The sequence below is a fragment of the Hippocampus bargibanti genome, linkage group LG17, assembly GCF_051943395.1.
Source record: "Hippocampus bargibanti isolate YZ-2025 linkage group LG17, ASM5194339v1, whole genome shotgun sequence".
Taxonomy (NCBI): Eukaryota; Metazoa; Chordata; class Actinopteri; order Syngnathiformes; family Syngnathidae; genus Hippocampus; species Hippocampus bargibanti.
Genome location: NC_142750.1, coordinates 17,337,625 through 17,353,205, shown reverse-complemented (window position 1 = coordinate 17,353,205; position 15,581 = coordinate 17,337,625). Strand labels below are relative to the sequence as shown.

General features: G+C 43.2%; 1 protein-coding gene across 17 annotated transcripts in view; it reads left to right on the top strand.

Annotated features, from left to right (window-relative positions):
* mettl22 (methyltransferase 22, Kin17 lysine) overlaps positions 1-15,581 on the top strand; it is a 98,003-nt gene that overhangs the window by 37,106 nt on the left and 45,316 nt on the right. For 15 of the 17 annotated variants that reach the window (XM_089018885.1, XM_089018884.1, XM_089018883.1 and 12 more), the window contains one exon: positions 5,849-5,951. The exons of 1 other annotated variant lie outside the window; for it this stretch is intronic. In XM_089018885.1, coding sequence (XP_088875011.1) covers positions 5,849-5,951 — 103 coding nt within the window. Of the gene's footprint in view, positions 1-5,848; positions 5,952-14,092; positions 15,578-15,581 lie in introns of those variants that run through there. One more of the 17 variants, XM_089018896.1, reaches the window with a different exon arrangement.

The window sequence follows — 15,581 nt, the reverse complement described above, 5'->3', positions numbered from 1 at the left end:
CATTGACCTTACAAAGGCATTTGACACAGTTAACCGTGACATTCTCTGGACCATACTGCAGAAATTTGGCATCCCCTCCAAATTTCTCGGCATCCTAAAACAGTTCCACAGCGGCATGCAAGCAACTGTACTTGTTGGTGGCCAGCAATCTTCCCCGTTCCCTGTGGAAGTCGGGGTGAAGCAGGGCTGTGTACTGGCCCCTGCTATATTCAACCTGTTCCTGATGGCAGCTACGCTCCTCTTCCATAAGTCCATCCAGGAAGGTGGCGGCGTACAAATCCAATTCCGCCTGGATGGTAACCTGTTTAACATCAGACGCCTACAGGCCAAGACCAAGACCCTGATCAGCGGCATCCACGAGCTACAGTATGCAGATGATTGTGCTCTGCTGGCCCACAGCCCAGCTGCCATGCAAAATGCCCTTGATACCATGTCCTCCGTCTACCGATCACTCGGTCTCGTGATCAATGTAACCAAAACGGAGGTCATGGCAAAAGAGAGTTCTCCAACCCCAGCGTTCACCCTCAGTGGCACACCCCTCAAGGTTGCCAGCACAAGAGTTTGCTTCGCCCGAGGTGATCGTTAGCCGCGATCGCGTAAGTTTGTTGCTTTCCGGGATTGCATGTTTTTTTTTTTTTTTTTTTCACAAACCCCCGCGTGCCATTTTGTTTTGCCTAGCTTGAGAGTGGAATCATCGGACTCGCGCCTTTTGTTGTAATAACATCTCTGCCATCACCTACGTCTCTGTCGCCTTAGGGATCCAATGCCTTTTATTAACGTTCCAACAAGTCAGCTATCCCTTTCACGCTCGGAACGTGACAGTATCATTGTGTTCAGCTGATATGCTTAAAAAATGCTTAGCATGATGTTACCCTTCAATCCTTGAAAGCTGCATGGAAGAATTTGTGATGTGCAGGCTTTTATTGAACAGTTCCATATAATGTGATGCCTCAGTTTCGTCAGAAATCAAATGTATATACAGTGAGACCTCAACTTACGAACTTAATTGGTTCCCAGACAGAGTGTGTGAGGTGAAAAGTGTGTATCTCAAGAAAAAGATTCCCATAGGAAACCATTAAAATGAGAATAATCCGTTCCCGGGTTTCCATAAAATATAGTTTTTAACTAAATAAGCCTTAAAACTACACACAACATACCTTATTCTATGTATAATAAATGTGCTATTGTATTGTAATGAAAGAAATACACTGCATTGTATCATAAAGTCACAAAGAGAGGCACATTACATGAGGACTGTAATTAAAGAAATAAACTGTGCTGTAAAATAAAGTTTTTTTCAACTTCTTCGATTGCCCGAGACAGTCGCTTTGAGAGCACGGAAACACCTTTTGCAACAGACAAACCTTTGATGGCTTCTCTGTTACGGAGAATGGGAGCAATGGTTGACTTAGCTCGGCCACTAAATCACACAAACGCACACCTCGTTCGTGTTTTTCTATAATCCCATTCTTCTCAGCGACGGTGATTTTATTTTGTGTCTTCTTGGGCTGAACACGAGCCTGTGGTGGGTTTTTTTCAGTCCCATCATAGTAAAATTATCAACAAAAAGCTCCAAGTAGGCGATCGACGTGTTCATTCAACGAGAGGGGGTGAGCAAAGTAGCGTGGGCTGGAGCGCTGTTCGGTCGTGTGCTTCCGCCGAAGATCACTCCGCCAGCCATGGTGGGTGTGTATTATGAAAATAGTGCTTATTATAAGGTTTAATTTTCATAAATTAGAGGTTCTTAAGACGAAAAGTTTGTAAGATAAGGTGTTTGTAAGTTGAGGTCTCACTGTATATATATATATATATATATATATATATATATATATATATATATATATATATATATATATATAGTAAAGGTGACAGTCATGCCTGTGGTGGCTGGTGGCCGGAGCACTCGGGGCAGTGACCCCCAAACTCGACGAGTGGTTGCAACAGATCCCGGGAACAGCATCGGATATCTAGGTCCAGAAGAGCGCAGTGCTGGGATTCTGCGCAGAACCCTCAAGCTTCCTGGCCTCTGGTAGAGGACCCGAGCGAAAATGGGGGACAGACACCACCCATGAGGGGTGAGACGAGGATTTATATATATATTTATATATATATATATATATATATATTGTGATGTCACGAGAGGCTGTGTCCTGGAGGGGAAATACATCCCCCTAAGATGGCGCCACCCAGAGAGAGTCTTGGCCCCAGCTGGTGGAAGGCAGCAATTCAAACCACACACCTGCGGCTGATCACGGCTTGATTGGCAGGCAAGGCTCTTAAGGCAGAGAGCCTCTGAGTGAGGAGGCCCGGGAGAGACAAGCTCTGTTGCTGTGCTCTGTGGAGAAGTTTATTGCTGCGTGGAACTCATTACCAGTTGGGACCGCAAGACAGGACACTGGATTTGGACCTTGCTAAAGGTGGCTAGGCTACATGAGAAGGACATCAAGACGGGTGAGGCCTAGAACCACATGGAAAAGAACTCTGTCTTCAGTTTTACCTCAGAAGAGACTTTATTATGATTTAAGTATTGGAAGAGACACAATTCTTGCCTTTGTTGCTTGTGAATTCCCCCTGAAACCCTTTATTAAAACCTTTGTTTGTATTCAAACCTGTTGCCCATTGCACTTCTTGTCCTGTCCCGCTGAGAGGTAGCCTCTCACGATATCACAATATATATACAGTAAAGTCTCGTTATATCGATATTCTCGGGAGACCGAAAAAATATCGATATAACCGGGACTATCGATATATCCGACCCTGCGCGGATGTAATTTTCTCCTTGCGTTCATAGAAATAGTATCGTAATAAGCGGTACTATCGATACAACCGATATCAATATAACGAGACTTTACTGTTGGATCGAGGGATGACTTTCAATAGATCGCAGCGATCGAGCTGCTCTGCTACTCACGACACCCTGACCCAGAATCAGGTCGTTTTTATATATATATATATATATATATATATATATATATATATATATATATATATATATATATATATATACGGTAAAGTCTCGTTATATCGATATCGGATATATCGATAGTCCCGGTTATATCGATACTATTTCTATGCACGCATGGAGAAAATTACATGCAAACAGGGTCGGATATATCGATAGTCCCGGTTATATCGATATTTTTTCGGACTCCCTTGAATATCGATATAACGAGACTTTACTGTACCTCTACTGAGACTTTACTGATAATATATATATATATATATATATATATATATATATATATATATATATATATATATATATAGTAAAGTCTCGTTATATCGATATTCTCGGGAGTTAGAAAAATGTCGATATAACCGTACTGTCGATATATCCGTCCTGCGCCGAACTGCATTAACAAAAGCCGCCAAAAGAGGGCATCCAAGCCATTTTGTGCCTCTTTTTTTGGGTGAGAGATGTGCCCCCAATGTTGCCTCAAAGTGGCACATAAGTCTTTAATCGATTGCAAACATGTATGCTTTCCTCTTCAGAACTACAGTGTATTTGAATCATATAACTGGATGTATAACAAGCATATTATCCGAATCTGAAGCCATTGTTTGGATTCACAAGCAACGTCTTGGCGTGAAGTCATTTTTATTGGTGTTTTGCATTTGAATAAAAAGTGACATCGGTTGTCCTTTAATACACAGTATGGAATGTACGGTAATTTTCAAAATCATCACGGTTCAGCAGACAAAACAAGAAACATTGTTGCAAAAAATGATTGCATTCATATACAGTACAGTGGGCATGTACATAACACAACAGGGAAACTGCAACACTTACATCTTACTGTATTATGTATGCAATTTAAAAAAGTCATCAATCTTCTTCTGCTTCCCATTTTTACCTTTTAACACAAACACTTCAATCTCGTCTGCTACACACGAGCTAGCGTCTGAAAATGGCTCTGCTACACGGGAGCTGGTCATGTAACAAACTCACGTGACCAGGTCACGTGACCAAGTCGACCAATGGCGCGACCGATGGCGTGTATCGATATAAACATAGCAAAATGGCCGGCGGGAGATGAAAAAGAGCACCGTACTAACCGGATTATCGTAAAAACCACGAATCGTACTACACGGAGCTAATTATACATAAAAAGACTAGAAATGTGCACGGGAAATGAAAATAGTGTCGTAATAAGCAGTATTATCAATATAAACGATATCGATATAACGAGACTTTACTGTATATATACAGTAAAGCAGGGGTGTCAAAGTCATTTTTTGCCCGGGCCACATTGTAGGTATGGTTTCCTCTCGAGGGCCGTTATGAATTTGGGGAACCCATTAGAATGTTTAAATCCCTTCAAATATTACATATAGAGCACACAGCAAATTAATTAATAACTCATTTTCAAATCTGAAGTCAAGAATAATGACTTTTATTGTGGTTGGCATCCAAAAATGTGAAATTTTGGATCAGATTTTAGCAATCATCATGGAATTTAACAAGTTTGATTTGCTTTCGCGGGCCGAAAAAAAATGATGTGGCGGGCCGGATTTGGTCATTTTTTCGTATTGCTTGGCCTTATTTTCAGAATGGAGTATTACCATCGATGAGAAGGTTTCTTCAGCCGTCATCTGTACAAAAGTTTTGTACAGATGACGGCTGAAGAAACCTTCTCATCGATGGACCACTCCTGTACGACTGAGAGCTTACACAGACGTAATGGAGTATTACATATCTAAATTGAAAGAAATAGACTTTTAAAACTGAAGAAAGATAAGGAAGGCTTCTACAAAGAAGGTGTAGATGCCTTTCTTCAGAAGGAGCGGCGCATGGACTTCATTTATAAGTAAAGGTAACACAATCATAAAGTTTTTGTAATTCATTTTTCTATGCTACAATTTATATAAAGAATGCTGACATGACATTTTCAACAAAACACGTTAACTCTTGCCAATCAAATGGTGAATAAGCTACCTTGTAGAGTTCGTGTTTGCAAATCTGACTTTGATGACGTCAGTGCCTCACCAGCCATGAACCTCACCGCACGTCACTGGTGTATATATATATATATATATATATATATATATATATAGAGAGAGAGAGAGAGAGAGAGAGAGAGAGAGAGAGAGAGAGAGAGAGAGAGAGAGAGAGAGAGAGAGAGAGAGAGAGAGAGAGAGAGAGAGAGAGAGAGAGAGATCCAAAAAACAGCAACATTTTCTTCCCTGACGAAGCCTCTTGGATGAGGTGGCGAAACGTCTGACACCTTCAAAGAAATACAGATGACGGCTGAAGAAAACTTTGCATCAATTTTTTTCAAGCACTTTTTTATATCTGCAGCAGTTGTGTGTATTGCACTCTATATTAGATCCTTTAGCGTGGCTCAATTTAGTGGATGCAGAACGGAACCCCGTTGATTTTGTGTCCCCCGAAACATAAAGGTCTTATTGAAATGGGCCATTAATGGAAGGTGTGCCTTATACTCCAAAGCGCTTCAGATCAAAAAATACGATAGAATTAGCTGTTGAATTAGGACTTCCAAGGATAATTACCACAATAATTTGTCAGATTAATTTTTGTTGAAGTCACGTTTGATCTTGCAATTGATCCAGCTTGATACGAACCTGTCATGTTTCACATCGGACTGGCATTCATGTGTGCATAGATTTGTAATTTCAGATTTAACTTAACCTAGAAACAAAGTCGAGAAAAGCACTGTCAATCTTTGAATCAAGGTAATAATGAACACAAGCATTTTCCCCCATGTTTTTGGTACTAATAAAAAAAAAAACATAAACATTTCCCATTGTTCCTGTATATTTTAATTGTGAAAAATACCAGTCATTGGTACTAATAGAAAAACACATAAAATGTATTTTGTGTGTCCAGTGTGTTATGATGATGAGCTGACAGATGGCTTCTTTCGAACCCTCTACCGACTTTGCAGCAACTTTGCTCATGCCTGTCACATCTTTATATCTATTGAAAAAAGGTAAGACAACACCAACTAATTCTTCCATTTGATACTAGGCAAAATATACTGAGCATTCCATCATTTTAATCATATCTTGTGACGGTTAGCCTGAATTAGGTTAGACAAATCTTTTATTTTGGCCTCTTTTACTCTGATTGTAAAGTGAGACTAGCAGTCTTTCCAGATTTGATAAGAGACCTGCTATTTGTCTTTTTTCCTTTTACATTTGGATTTACAACACCCCTGCCTAGCTGTGCGGGTTTTGTCGTAAAACCATGGCTCAAGTTTTGGTTTTGGGAGCAGTTTTAGAAGGAGCCACCGAATCTATGATGGCACGGCATGAGGAGTTAAGCAGGAGGTGAATATCTCTGTGTTAGATGAGGGTACGCAAAGTTCATTAAATTCATCAGAGAACTGACGACCATTGAGAAGGTTAAAGATTTGCGGTATACAGCTGAGAGCTGCAGATTTTACAGCACCATGCGAAAGGACTACATCAAATAAGACTGCCATGTGATCAGAAATCCCATTTTCAAAGACTTTCAAGTTTGACACCGATAGGCCATAAACAAAGACTAAGTCTAAAATATATCCTTGTTGGTATGTCAGGCTGGTCACATGTTGCACAAAATTTAAACAGTCAATACATTAGGTGGATAATAAAGTTCTTCTCGTGGTTTAGGTCTTCACTTGTGTTGGTCGAAATATTCAATCAGCAGGAAGCAAGGTGATATACAAAAAATATCATTTATTTTTCAGGCAGCTAGAGAATGCTCTTCACGGCATGGGGAAGGAAGCCAAAAAAAGAGAGCGAGAGAAAAAGAGAGAGAGAGCTGTCTCTAGCAGATATAGACAACAGGAGTGACGTCATTTTGAAAAGAAACTATCATCTGCTAGATACAATCATGAATATTATATTACACTTAAAAAAGATAGCTTAAGGTTTTAACTGAGCTACGTACATGTATACTAAACTAACATACCGTATTTTCACGACCAAAGAGCGCACCGTGTGAAAAGGCGCAGTCTCATTTATGTGTGCCATTTCTGTATTTAACACACACATTGGGCGCACCGGATGAAAGGACGCAAGTTTTATATACTGGTACATATCCTCTACTGCCATACGGGCGTCCGCCTTACACAACATACAGGCATATTTAAAAAACAGATCGGGAGCAAAACTGAGTTTGGTAGTGCTTTATTTATTAATGACAAAGTAAGAACATTTTGTAATCATCGCTCAATAGGCGTCGGCATGGTAAAAGTTAGCCCAAGCGTCCACAATCCATTTGCAAACTGTGGTGTAACTAGCCCGGCGCTGATAACCACTCTTCGTGAAGCTGTGGTCTTCTTCGGTCATCCATCGCTCCCACGCCGCTCGCAGCCTCACTATGAACGGCCGGTTCACACCGATGTCCAGCGGTTGGAGTTCCTTGGTCAACCCACCCGGAATCACAGCAAGCGTAGCGTTCATCCGCTTCACTTTCTGCTTCACATTGTCTGTGAGATGCGCTCGCATAGAGTCACAAATCAGAAGTGACGGTGATGTGTGGAAAGAACCTCCCGGTCCCCTTACATACGCCTGCCTCAGCCACTCCTTCATCATATCCTCATCCATCCAGCCCTTTTTGTTTGCCTTAATAATGACGCCTGCTGGAAATGTTTCTTTAGGCAAAGTCTTTCTTTTAAAAATCACCATCGGCTGCAGTTTCTCTCCGTTCGGATGGTGACAGTCGAAACGCTCCTTCCGCTCGCTCTTTGCTCGACGATCCATTGCTCGAGTCTTTCCTCCAACTCCGGCCACCTTGCTTTATGTCCGCGAAAACTCAGCTGAGTCTTCTTCACCTGTCGGAGTTCGTTCTCCAGCTTCCTCCACTTGCGAACCATCGACTCGTTAACTTTATATTCTCTCGCGGCGGCTCGATTCCCCTGCTCCTCGGCGTAGCTGATAGCCTTCAGTTTAAACTGAGCTTCATAACCATGTCTCTTTGCCATTTTCAGGGTTGTGCGAACAGCAATGTTCTGCTTAAAGCACATACGTACCTGTTCTTTTATACACAACCCACGCCCACGCACTCCCCTCATGTTCTCTACCACGTCCTCATGGTGGTCTCTAATACGTCCGCACATTCGGCGCACTGCACTACAGGGTGCACTGCACATTTTGAAAAAAATCTGAGACGTTTATATGCGCCTTATGGTCGTGAAAATACAGTATACACTAGACTACATACATATATAGACTAACTTATAAGAAAAAGTAGAAATGAAATAATATTGGATGTTTTTAGGATGTGTAAATCAACTAGTTCTAACATTCCCTCCTGTTTACACATTAAAAACATTTGTACATGCATCTCCAAAACGGTTTTCAGCATGAATGTCATAAGTAACGGCACAGGGAACCATTCTTAACCATGGAGAAGGCGAAGACCTCTGTCGTAACGCAATTAATGATGAGGAAAAAAAAAAATCCTTCTTGGCCCCCCATTGGCGGGAGCGACCACACTCTGGCCATGGTGTACAATTCCAAATCACAACACAGGGTCCCCTTCACGCATTTGTTGGTACAAAACTTTTGAGTAATTAACCTGGGAATTTGTGATCATAGAGACCACCATTGTGCGTAAACAAGAAATAATACAACCAATGACTAAGAAAGTAAGTACAAGCACGATCACGACAGGCATAAACAGTATGTCCTCCGAAAAGCATGGCAAAATTCCACGGGTGATCAGGCCATCGATCTTTGGCCATAGCATCTCTGAGATCTTTGAGAACAGTCAAAGTATTAGTCATGTTGATGGAATTTGCTTCTTCGGCTATATACAACAAGTGTCACCCACCACAGCACAGACGCCCCCTTGTGGGGCTGTCAAAAGGTCAAAAACCATTATATTTTGCAACACCATTTGCCTAATTGCTGCAATTTTGGTGTTCTACATTTCATCCACTTTCAAGCTGGCATTTAAAAACACTTGAAATCTATCATCAATAGTTTCATTTCGTCGCATGTTTTTAGCCGCTCCAATTTGCGGAAGAAGAGCTAACATTATCTTACTGCCAGTGGTATGATGTTTGAACTGTTCTGGAACATCAGTCCCCCAGGTGGAATCATCAGAATCAGAATCATCTTTATTGCCAAGTATGTAGAACACACAAGGAATTTGTTTCCGGTAGAACACGCTGCACTAGTATCGTCGTCAAAAAAAAACTGCTAAGTGGCACTATACAGTTCCATTTTGGTTACTGTTGAAAGAGTTCAAAGAGTTAATGGCTTGGGGGAAGAAGCTGTTTAAATGTCTGCTGGATTTGGTGTGCATGGATCAGTAGCGCCTGCCTGAGGGGAGTAGCTGGAAAAGGTGGTGGGCAGGGTGCGGAGGGTCCAGTAGGACTTTCCGCGCCCTAGTTTGGATTCTTGCAGTGTGCAAGTCCTCGAGAGTGGGTAGGGCGGTGCCAATGATTTTTTTCCGCCGTCCTAACTGTCCGTTTTTGTGGTGGCCCCGAATCATGAGGCTTAAACGATGCTGTTCTCTTAACATGAAAGTGTACTGGACGACTGATGACGATGAAAGTATTGTCCGTCACCGTAACAGCTGCGCACAGACCGTGGGCTAGCGAGGGAATAAAAGAATATACTTTCCAACCACATAACCACCAAAGATGTGAAGATATGGGCAAAACGGTGACATTAGTGTTTAGCGGTAGCACATAAACATCTATCCTCATCTATAAAACCCAAATTTTGACCCGTACTGTACATTGTAACCCATAATGGTAATCACAACCCGCTCTCGGTCATAACTTGGTTAACGGGTTTCAAAAGAGTGTCTAAGCCTGGAACTATCTCTCCTTTCGAAGCATTACGAAGAACCGGAAAATGTTGATCGGGTCTATGCAAAGATATTATCAAATAATGCAGCTCTAGCCATTCTTTCTCCGAATACCTTCGAAATCACGCGTTGTTGTGACACAGAATGAGGCATATAAGAGCATACAAAACAATTATATTTTCTATTTTGCTTCGCAGTGAGTGTAGCATAACGGTACCACATGTTTAATAATAGATTCCAGTCATGTCTTTCTCCTGCAAACGGTTGATATCATACGTCTATGACTCCTGGGCTTTTCGCTGTGTTGTCAGTTGCCTCCACCCAGGCTGACAGTCTGATGTATGTTTTGTGGTGGACAGGCATTGTCACGACTGGTGATGCCAAGATGACATAATGCATTTAGTTACGGGAAAACCAATGTGATGTTCAGGAAGCCCTGAACAGAGCCCAAGTCCACGCAGCCTGCAACGTCGTTGGTTTTGATAGCAAGTTGGATATCTGTCATAGTGCCAGTTGGGGAATCCCTCGCTATTTTGGGGACAGTTTGTGCTGCTTCTTAAGCACAGCTGTCACTATCCCATTTTGTGTCAGGCTTGGTAAAGACCACAACGGAATCCCAATCAGTGGTCCAAGCCTTCCCCAACTTGACACGAGCATACCAAGAATCATGGGCGTACCAAGAATCACTTCCATTTTGTCGTCCTTTATTCACTAGGACGCCGAGGAGAAACAAAACTATTCCTGCAGCATGTAGAGGCAGGCAGGCCAAGGGATGTGCCATTGGTGGAGGTTTTTTGGAGATGGGAGCACATCATTGATAGCTCTGATGATGAAGCTGATGTTGCTTGCCTCCATTTCCCAGAGATCCTTCCAGCTGAGCCTTCTCTTCTCCAGGCCTTCCGACCTCATCCATTGTCCCTGCTTGGCAAGAGAGACAGCCTGTGCAGTTCTTTCAGCTTCCTCTTGGCGGCGCACCTCTGCAATCACCATTTTCCTTCTTTCCGATGTTGAAGCCTTACGCCAAGAAGGTTTTTTTGTAAGGCCAAACCCCCCTCTTCCTAGCTGAATGTGTCCCACAATGTCGCTGTGCCTTAGGGCTGCTGTGGCCTGCTGCACTGAAATGGATGGCGTCCATTTCCGTCCAGTTGATAGGGGGGTGCAGCTTGACTGATCTTCCGGTCTCTGGAGTCTGTGAGGGTCATCTGAAGTCTCACTTTAGCGCACTTGTACTCTTCGGTGAGGCTTGTGATTGGAAGCTCAAGGACCCCTTTGCCATAAAGGCCGATGTTGGACAGACAGTGTGGAACACCAAGCCAGTGTTTCCATATCTAGTGATGGCTCGCTCCATCTTCTCCACAGTTGAGAGTGGGACCTCATAGACTGTGAGTGGCCACATTACCAGAGGGAGAAGTCCAAACTGCAGACACCAGAGCTTGAGCTTTCCTGGCAAGTGAGTCTTGTTGATGTTTTCCAGACTATTGGTGATGTCCTGCTTTAGTTGCTGCACTTGATCTTTGTCTCTGAGGCTTGCATTGTACCACCTGCCCAGGCTTTTGACCGGTTCCTCAGACACCGTTGGTATTGGGTCATCACCAATGCAGAACTTCACATTTTTTAGCTGTCCCTTGACGATTGAGATGCTGCGTGACTTGCTCGGCTTGATTATCATCCAGGCCCATTTGATGTTTTCCTGCAGTTTTCCAAGTAGCCGCCTAGTGCAAGCTGCGGTAGTGGTCAAGGTGGTCATGTCATCCACGTATGCCCGGATAGGTGGGAGGGGGATCCCATTTCTTGTTCGCTCACCTCCCACCACCCACCTTGAGGCCCTGATGATGACCTCAATGGCCATTGTGAAGGCCAGGGGTGAAATCGTACAACCTGCCATGATGCCGACTTCTACACGCTGCCATGATGTTGTGAAGTCAGGTGTTGTGAAGCAGAGTTGCAGGTCTTCGAAGTAGGCTTTTACCAAGGCAGTAATGGGTAATGGAACATGGAAGAAGTTGAAGGATTCCCAGAGAAGGTTATGGGGAACTGAGCCAAAGGCATTGGCCAGGTCGAGGAAGATGACATGAAGATCTCTCCTGTCTTTCTTTGCCGCTTGGATTTGGTGCCAGATCATACTAGTGTGCTCCAAGCAACCAGAGAACCCAGGGATGCCAGCCTTCTGTACAGATGTATCGACATACTTGTTCTTCTCCAGGTAGGTGGAAAAGTCTCCGTGCTAAAACATTAAAGAAGATTTTCCCGTCAACGTTGAGAAGGCTAATTGGCCGGAATTGACAGATGTCTGCCGCATCCTTCTCCTTGGGAACTAGTACGCCTCCGGCCCTCCGCCATGCCTTTGGTGTTATCCCTTTCTGCCACACAATCCTCATGAGTCTCCAAAGATGACGCAGAACATCTGGTGCGTTCTTGTAGAGCTGACATGGAACTCCATTTGGCCCCGGGGCTGATGCTGATCTTGCACACCGTATTGTATTGTCCACTTCCTTCCATTTTGGAGGGCCAGTCTCGAGGTTGAATTCTGGTGGTTCAGTGGGGGGGGGATGTCATGTGGGATAGCTAGTTTTTCCTGCCTTTTTGTGTCCTGGTGGACCTTTTCCAGATGCTTTTCAAGTTCCTGCTTGGATGTTTTCAGGATTCCGCTTTTGTCCTTCGCGATGAGGTCTTTGACAAACTTGAAGGGGTTTTTATAGAACCGTGTTCTTGTGTGTTCCTTGTTCTTGCGAAATTTTCTCAAGTTTTCTGCCCTTCGTAAGGTTGCCAACCGGCATTTGATGTCCCCTTGGAGCAGCATGAGACCTTATTTCTCTGCATCAGAGGCCTTCTTCCACTGTTTTCGCAGGTCCCTTCTTTCTCTGACCAGTCTGTATCTCTTGCTGCCTCCTGGATTTGGTTGGTGGTGGTCTTGCATTGGCGGTTTTCCGGATGTACACGCCAAAGCGCTCCTCCCCGTAGTGATAGATGATGTCACCAATATTTTCCAGCTTTTTCTCTGCTGTGCCCACTTGTTGCTCCAAGATTTTGGTCAGATTGACGGTTTCCCACTCTCTTTTCTCGATACCTTTTGGCCACTTCACACTTGGTCTGTTACTAAACTAATCATGAAATAACATAGTATGTACTAAACTAAACATGATGTTTACGGATGTGTATAAAAACACTATCAGTAAGGCAGCCCCCACTTTTTTATTGTTACCCTAGCTCAGGCCTGGCCAACCCGCGGCTCCTGAGCCGCATGCGGCTCTTTGGCTGATTTCATGCGGCTCTTAAGGGGCGTCCACATGACAAGCGCAAAAAAATATTTGGTGCTGGCGCTACCATTCATCCCCTATGTACTGTAATTTCATGACCATTGCGCGTGCTGCGCATTTTGAAGAAAATTTCCGACTTTTAAGTGCACCTGATAGTCGTGAAGACTTTTAAGTGCACCTTATAGTCGCGAAAATACGGTATCAAGCTGACCATGTGACTTCAACACGCGTGTGCGTGAGAGGAAAATCCATCATTTATGTCGGAAACCAGGGGTGGCCAACCAGTCAGACTTGACACAAAGACATGACACAAATTATTTACGACGTAAACAATTTGTGTCACGTTCGCTCTCAAAATGGCAGGAAAAAATGCACAGCTAAACAAAAATATGAAGACGAACACAGGATGTTTTTAACAGAGTGGGAGACTATATTTTTTGTTGAGTGTAAAGGCAAGCCATTCCGCCTTATCTGTCAGGCGTCATTAGCGCATTTCAAAGCGTCAAATCTTCAGCGAGCGCCACTTCAGCTCACTCCACGCAAACATCGACCAGGAATTTCCCAAACTGAACTTCGCAAGCACAAGTTGGTCACTTTGAAAACTCAGACCGAAAAGCAGATAATTTATTACGAAATTTTACGAAGCACCCAGAGACGGTAAAGCTTGCATCATACGAACTGGCTTGGAACATTGCACAGGCTAAAAAGCCATACAACGAAGTGGAATTTATGAAGAAATGCCTCAGTGACTCTGTTGAAATTTTGTCTCCTGAAAACAAAAAAAAACTAAAACGAATGGTAGGAGATGTCTAACTGTCCCGCCATACTGTTGAACGCATAATATCAGACATTAGCAAGGCTATTGAATCACAGCTGCACTCTGACCTTCAAGTGTGTGAGTATTTTAGTGTCGCATTGGATGAAAGTTGTGACATACAAGACAAGCATCCGTTGGCAATATTTGCATGGCATGTGAAAAAGGATTGTGTGATCAAAGTCCTTGATATTGTGCCATTAAAAGACAACCCCTGGCATAGATGTGAAAGAAACAATGATGGCTTCACAGATGAAGCTGAGTTGGAGATGCTCGATCTTTGTGAGGAAGACCAACTGAAATCTGCTTTAAGGGAAGGGACCATTGGGTTCTGGAAAAGTGTGCCAATGGAAAAATACCCCAATGTCAAACCGGCTGCGCTTAAAATACTGTCAATGTTTTTGTCAACATACGTCTGTGTTTTCTACCCTGAAACATGTGAAATCAAAGCATCGATCCGTTCTGACTGACACTTGTGTAAAAGAAGTGCTCGAAGCACTTCTTTTACACAAGTGCATTATGTTGTTGCCACTCGAAGTGGCAATAACAGAATGCAAGCCAAATTTAATGAGGATTGTTCAATTCATTGTTCAAGACAAGGAATGCCAGAAGTCTGCAAGACTAATAAAGGCAAATCCAATCCAAGTCCCACTAAGCAAAATGCACGCTATTGTAAATTATTATATTTTTGTTGTGGACTTGATTGAACTGAGTTTGTGTGTGTAAGACAGTGTTCTTTGTTGGAAATGTTCCTGTGGTTTTAGTACTCTGAGTCAATTTCCGATATATTTGTTGATTTTGTATTTAAAATGTGATATTTATAATAAATCTGGCTGAGCAGAGGTCTGCGTGTATGAGGCATGGGGCGATGGAGTGTTCTTGTGTGCCCATGTTTATGATGTGGCTCTTTGCAGTAACGTCGTAAAAAATGTGGCTCTAGCTGTTGGGCAGCCAGAAACAAACACACACACACACACACACACACACACACACACACACGCACGCACGCACGCACGCACGCACGCACGCACACACACACACATACACACGCGCGCGGCTCAAGCTCACACACAGAGAGACACAGACATCTGCTCTCAGCCCCCCCTCCCCCCGCTCCCCTTTTGGCTCGTCGTATATCAACCCCCCTCTTGCCGTTTATCTGCCTGTGGCAAGTTATCAGACTTATTTGTCTGTCTTATAAGCATACAAAAGAAAAATAGAAAGATATTGCTTTTACAGCGACTCAACCATTCCACAGCTGCAGCTGATTTATTATTATTATTATTTGCGAATTCGAAATTAGATCCTAATCAGCCATCGGCTGTCTGCATCACACAGACCACTCCGGAAACTACCCTTTTGCATCAAAGGCTCCTCACACTAATTATGTGTGTACTCCATGACCCCTAAAACTTTAGTTTCTCCTTTGAACTTGAGTTATTATTAAGAGCCACATATATTACCCCGAATTGTCAGTCAGTCGGACAAAGAATTGCCCTATATATATTGTGATGTCATGAGAGGCTAGCTCTCAGCGGGACAGGACAAGGAGCGCAATGGATGACAGGTTTAGATACAAACAAAGGTTTTAATCAAGGGTTTCAGGGGGAATTCACAAGCAACAAAGGTTTGAATAGTGTCTCTTCCAATACTTAAATCAAGATAAAGTCTCTTCTGAGGTGAAACTGAAGATGGAGTTCTTTTCCAAGAGTCTCTAGGCCTCACCCCTCTTGACGTCCTC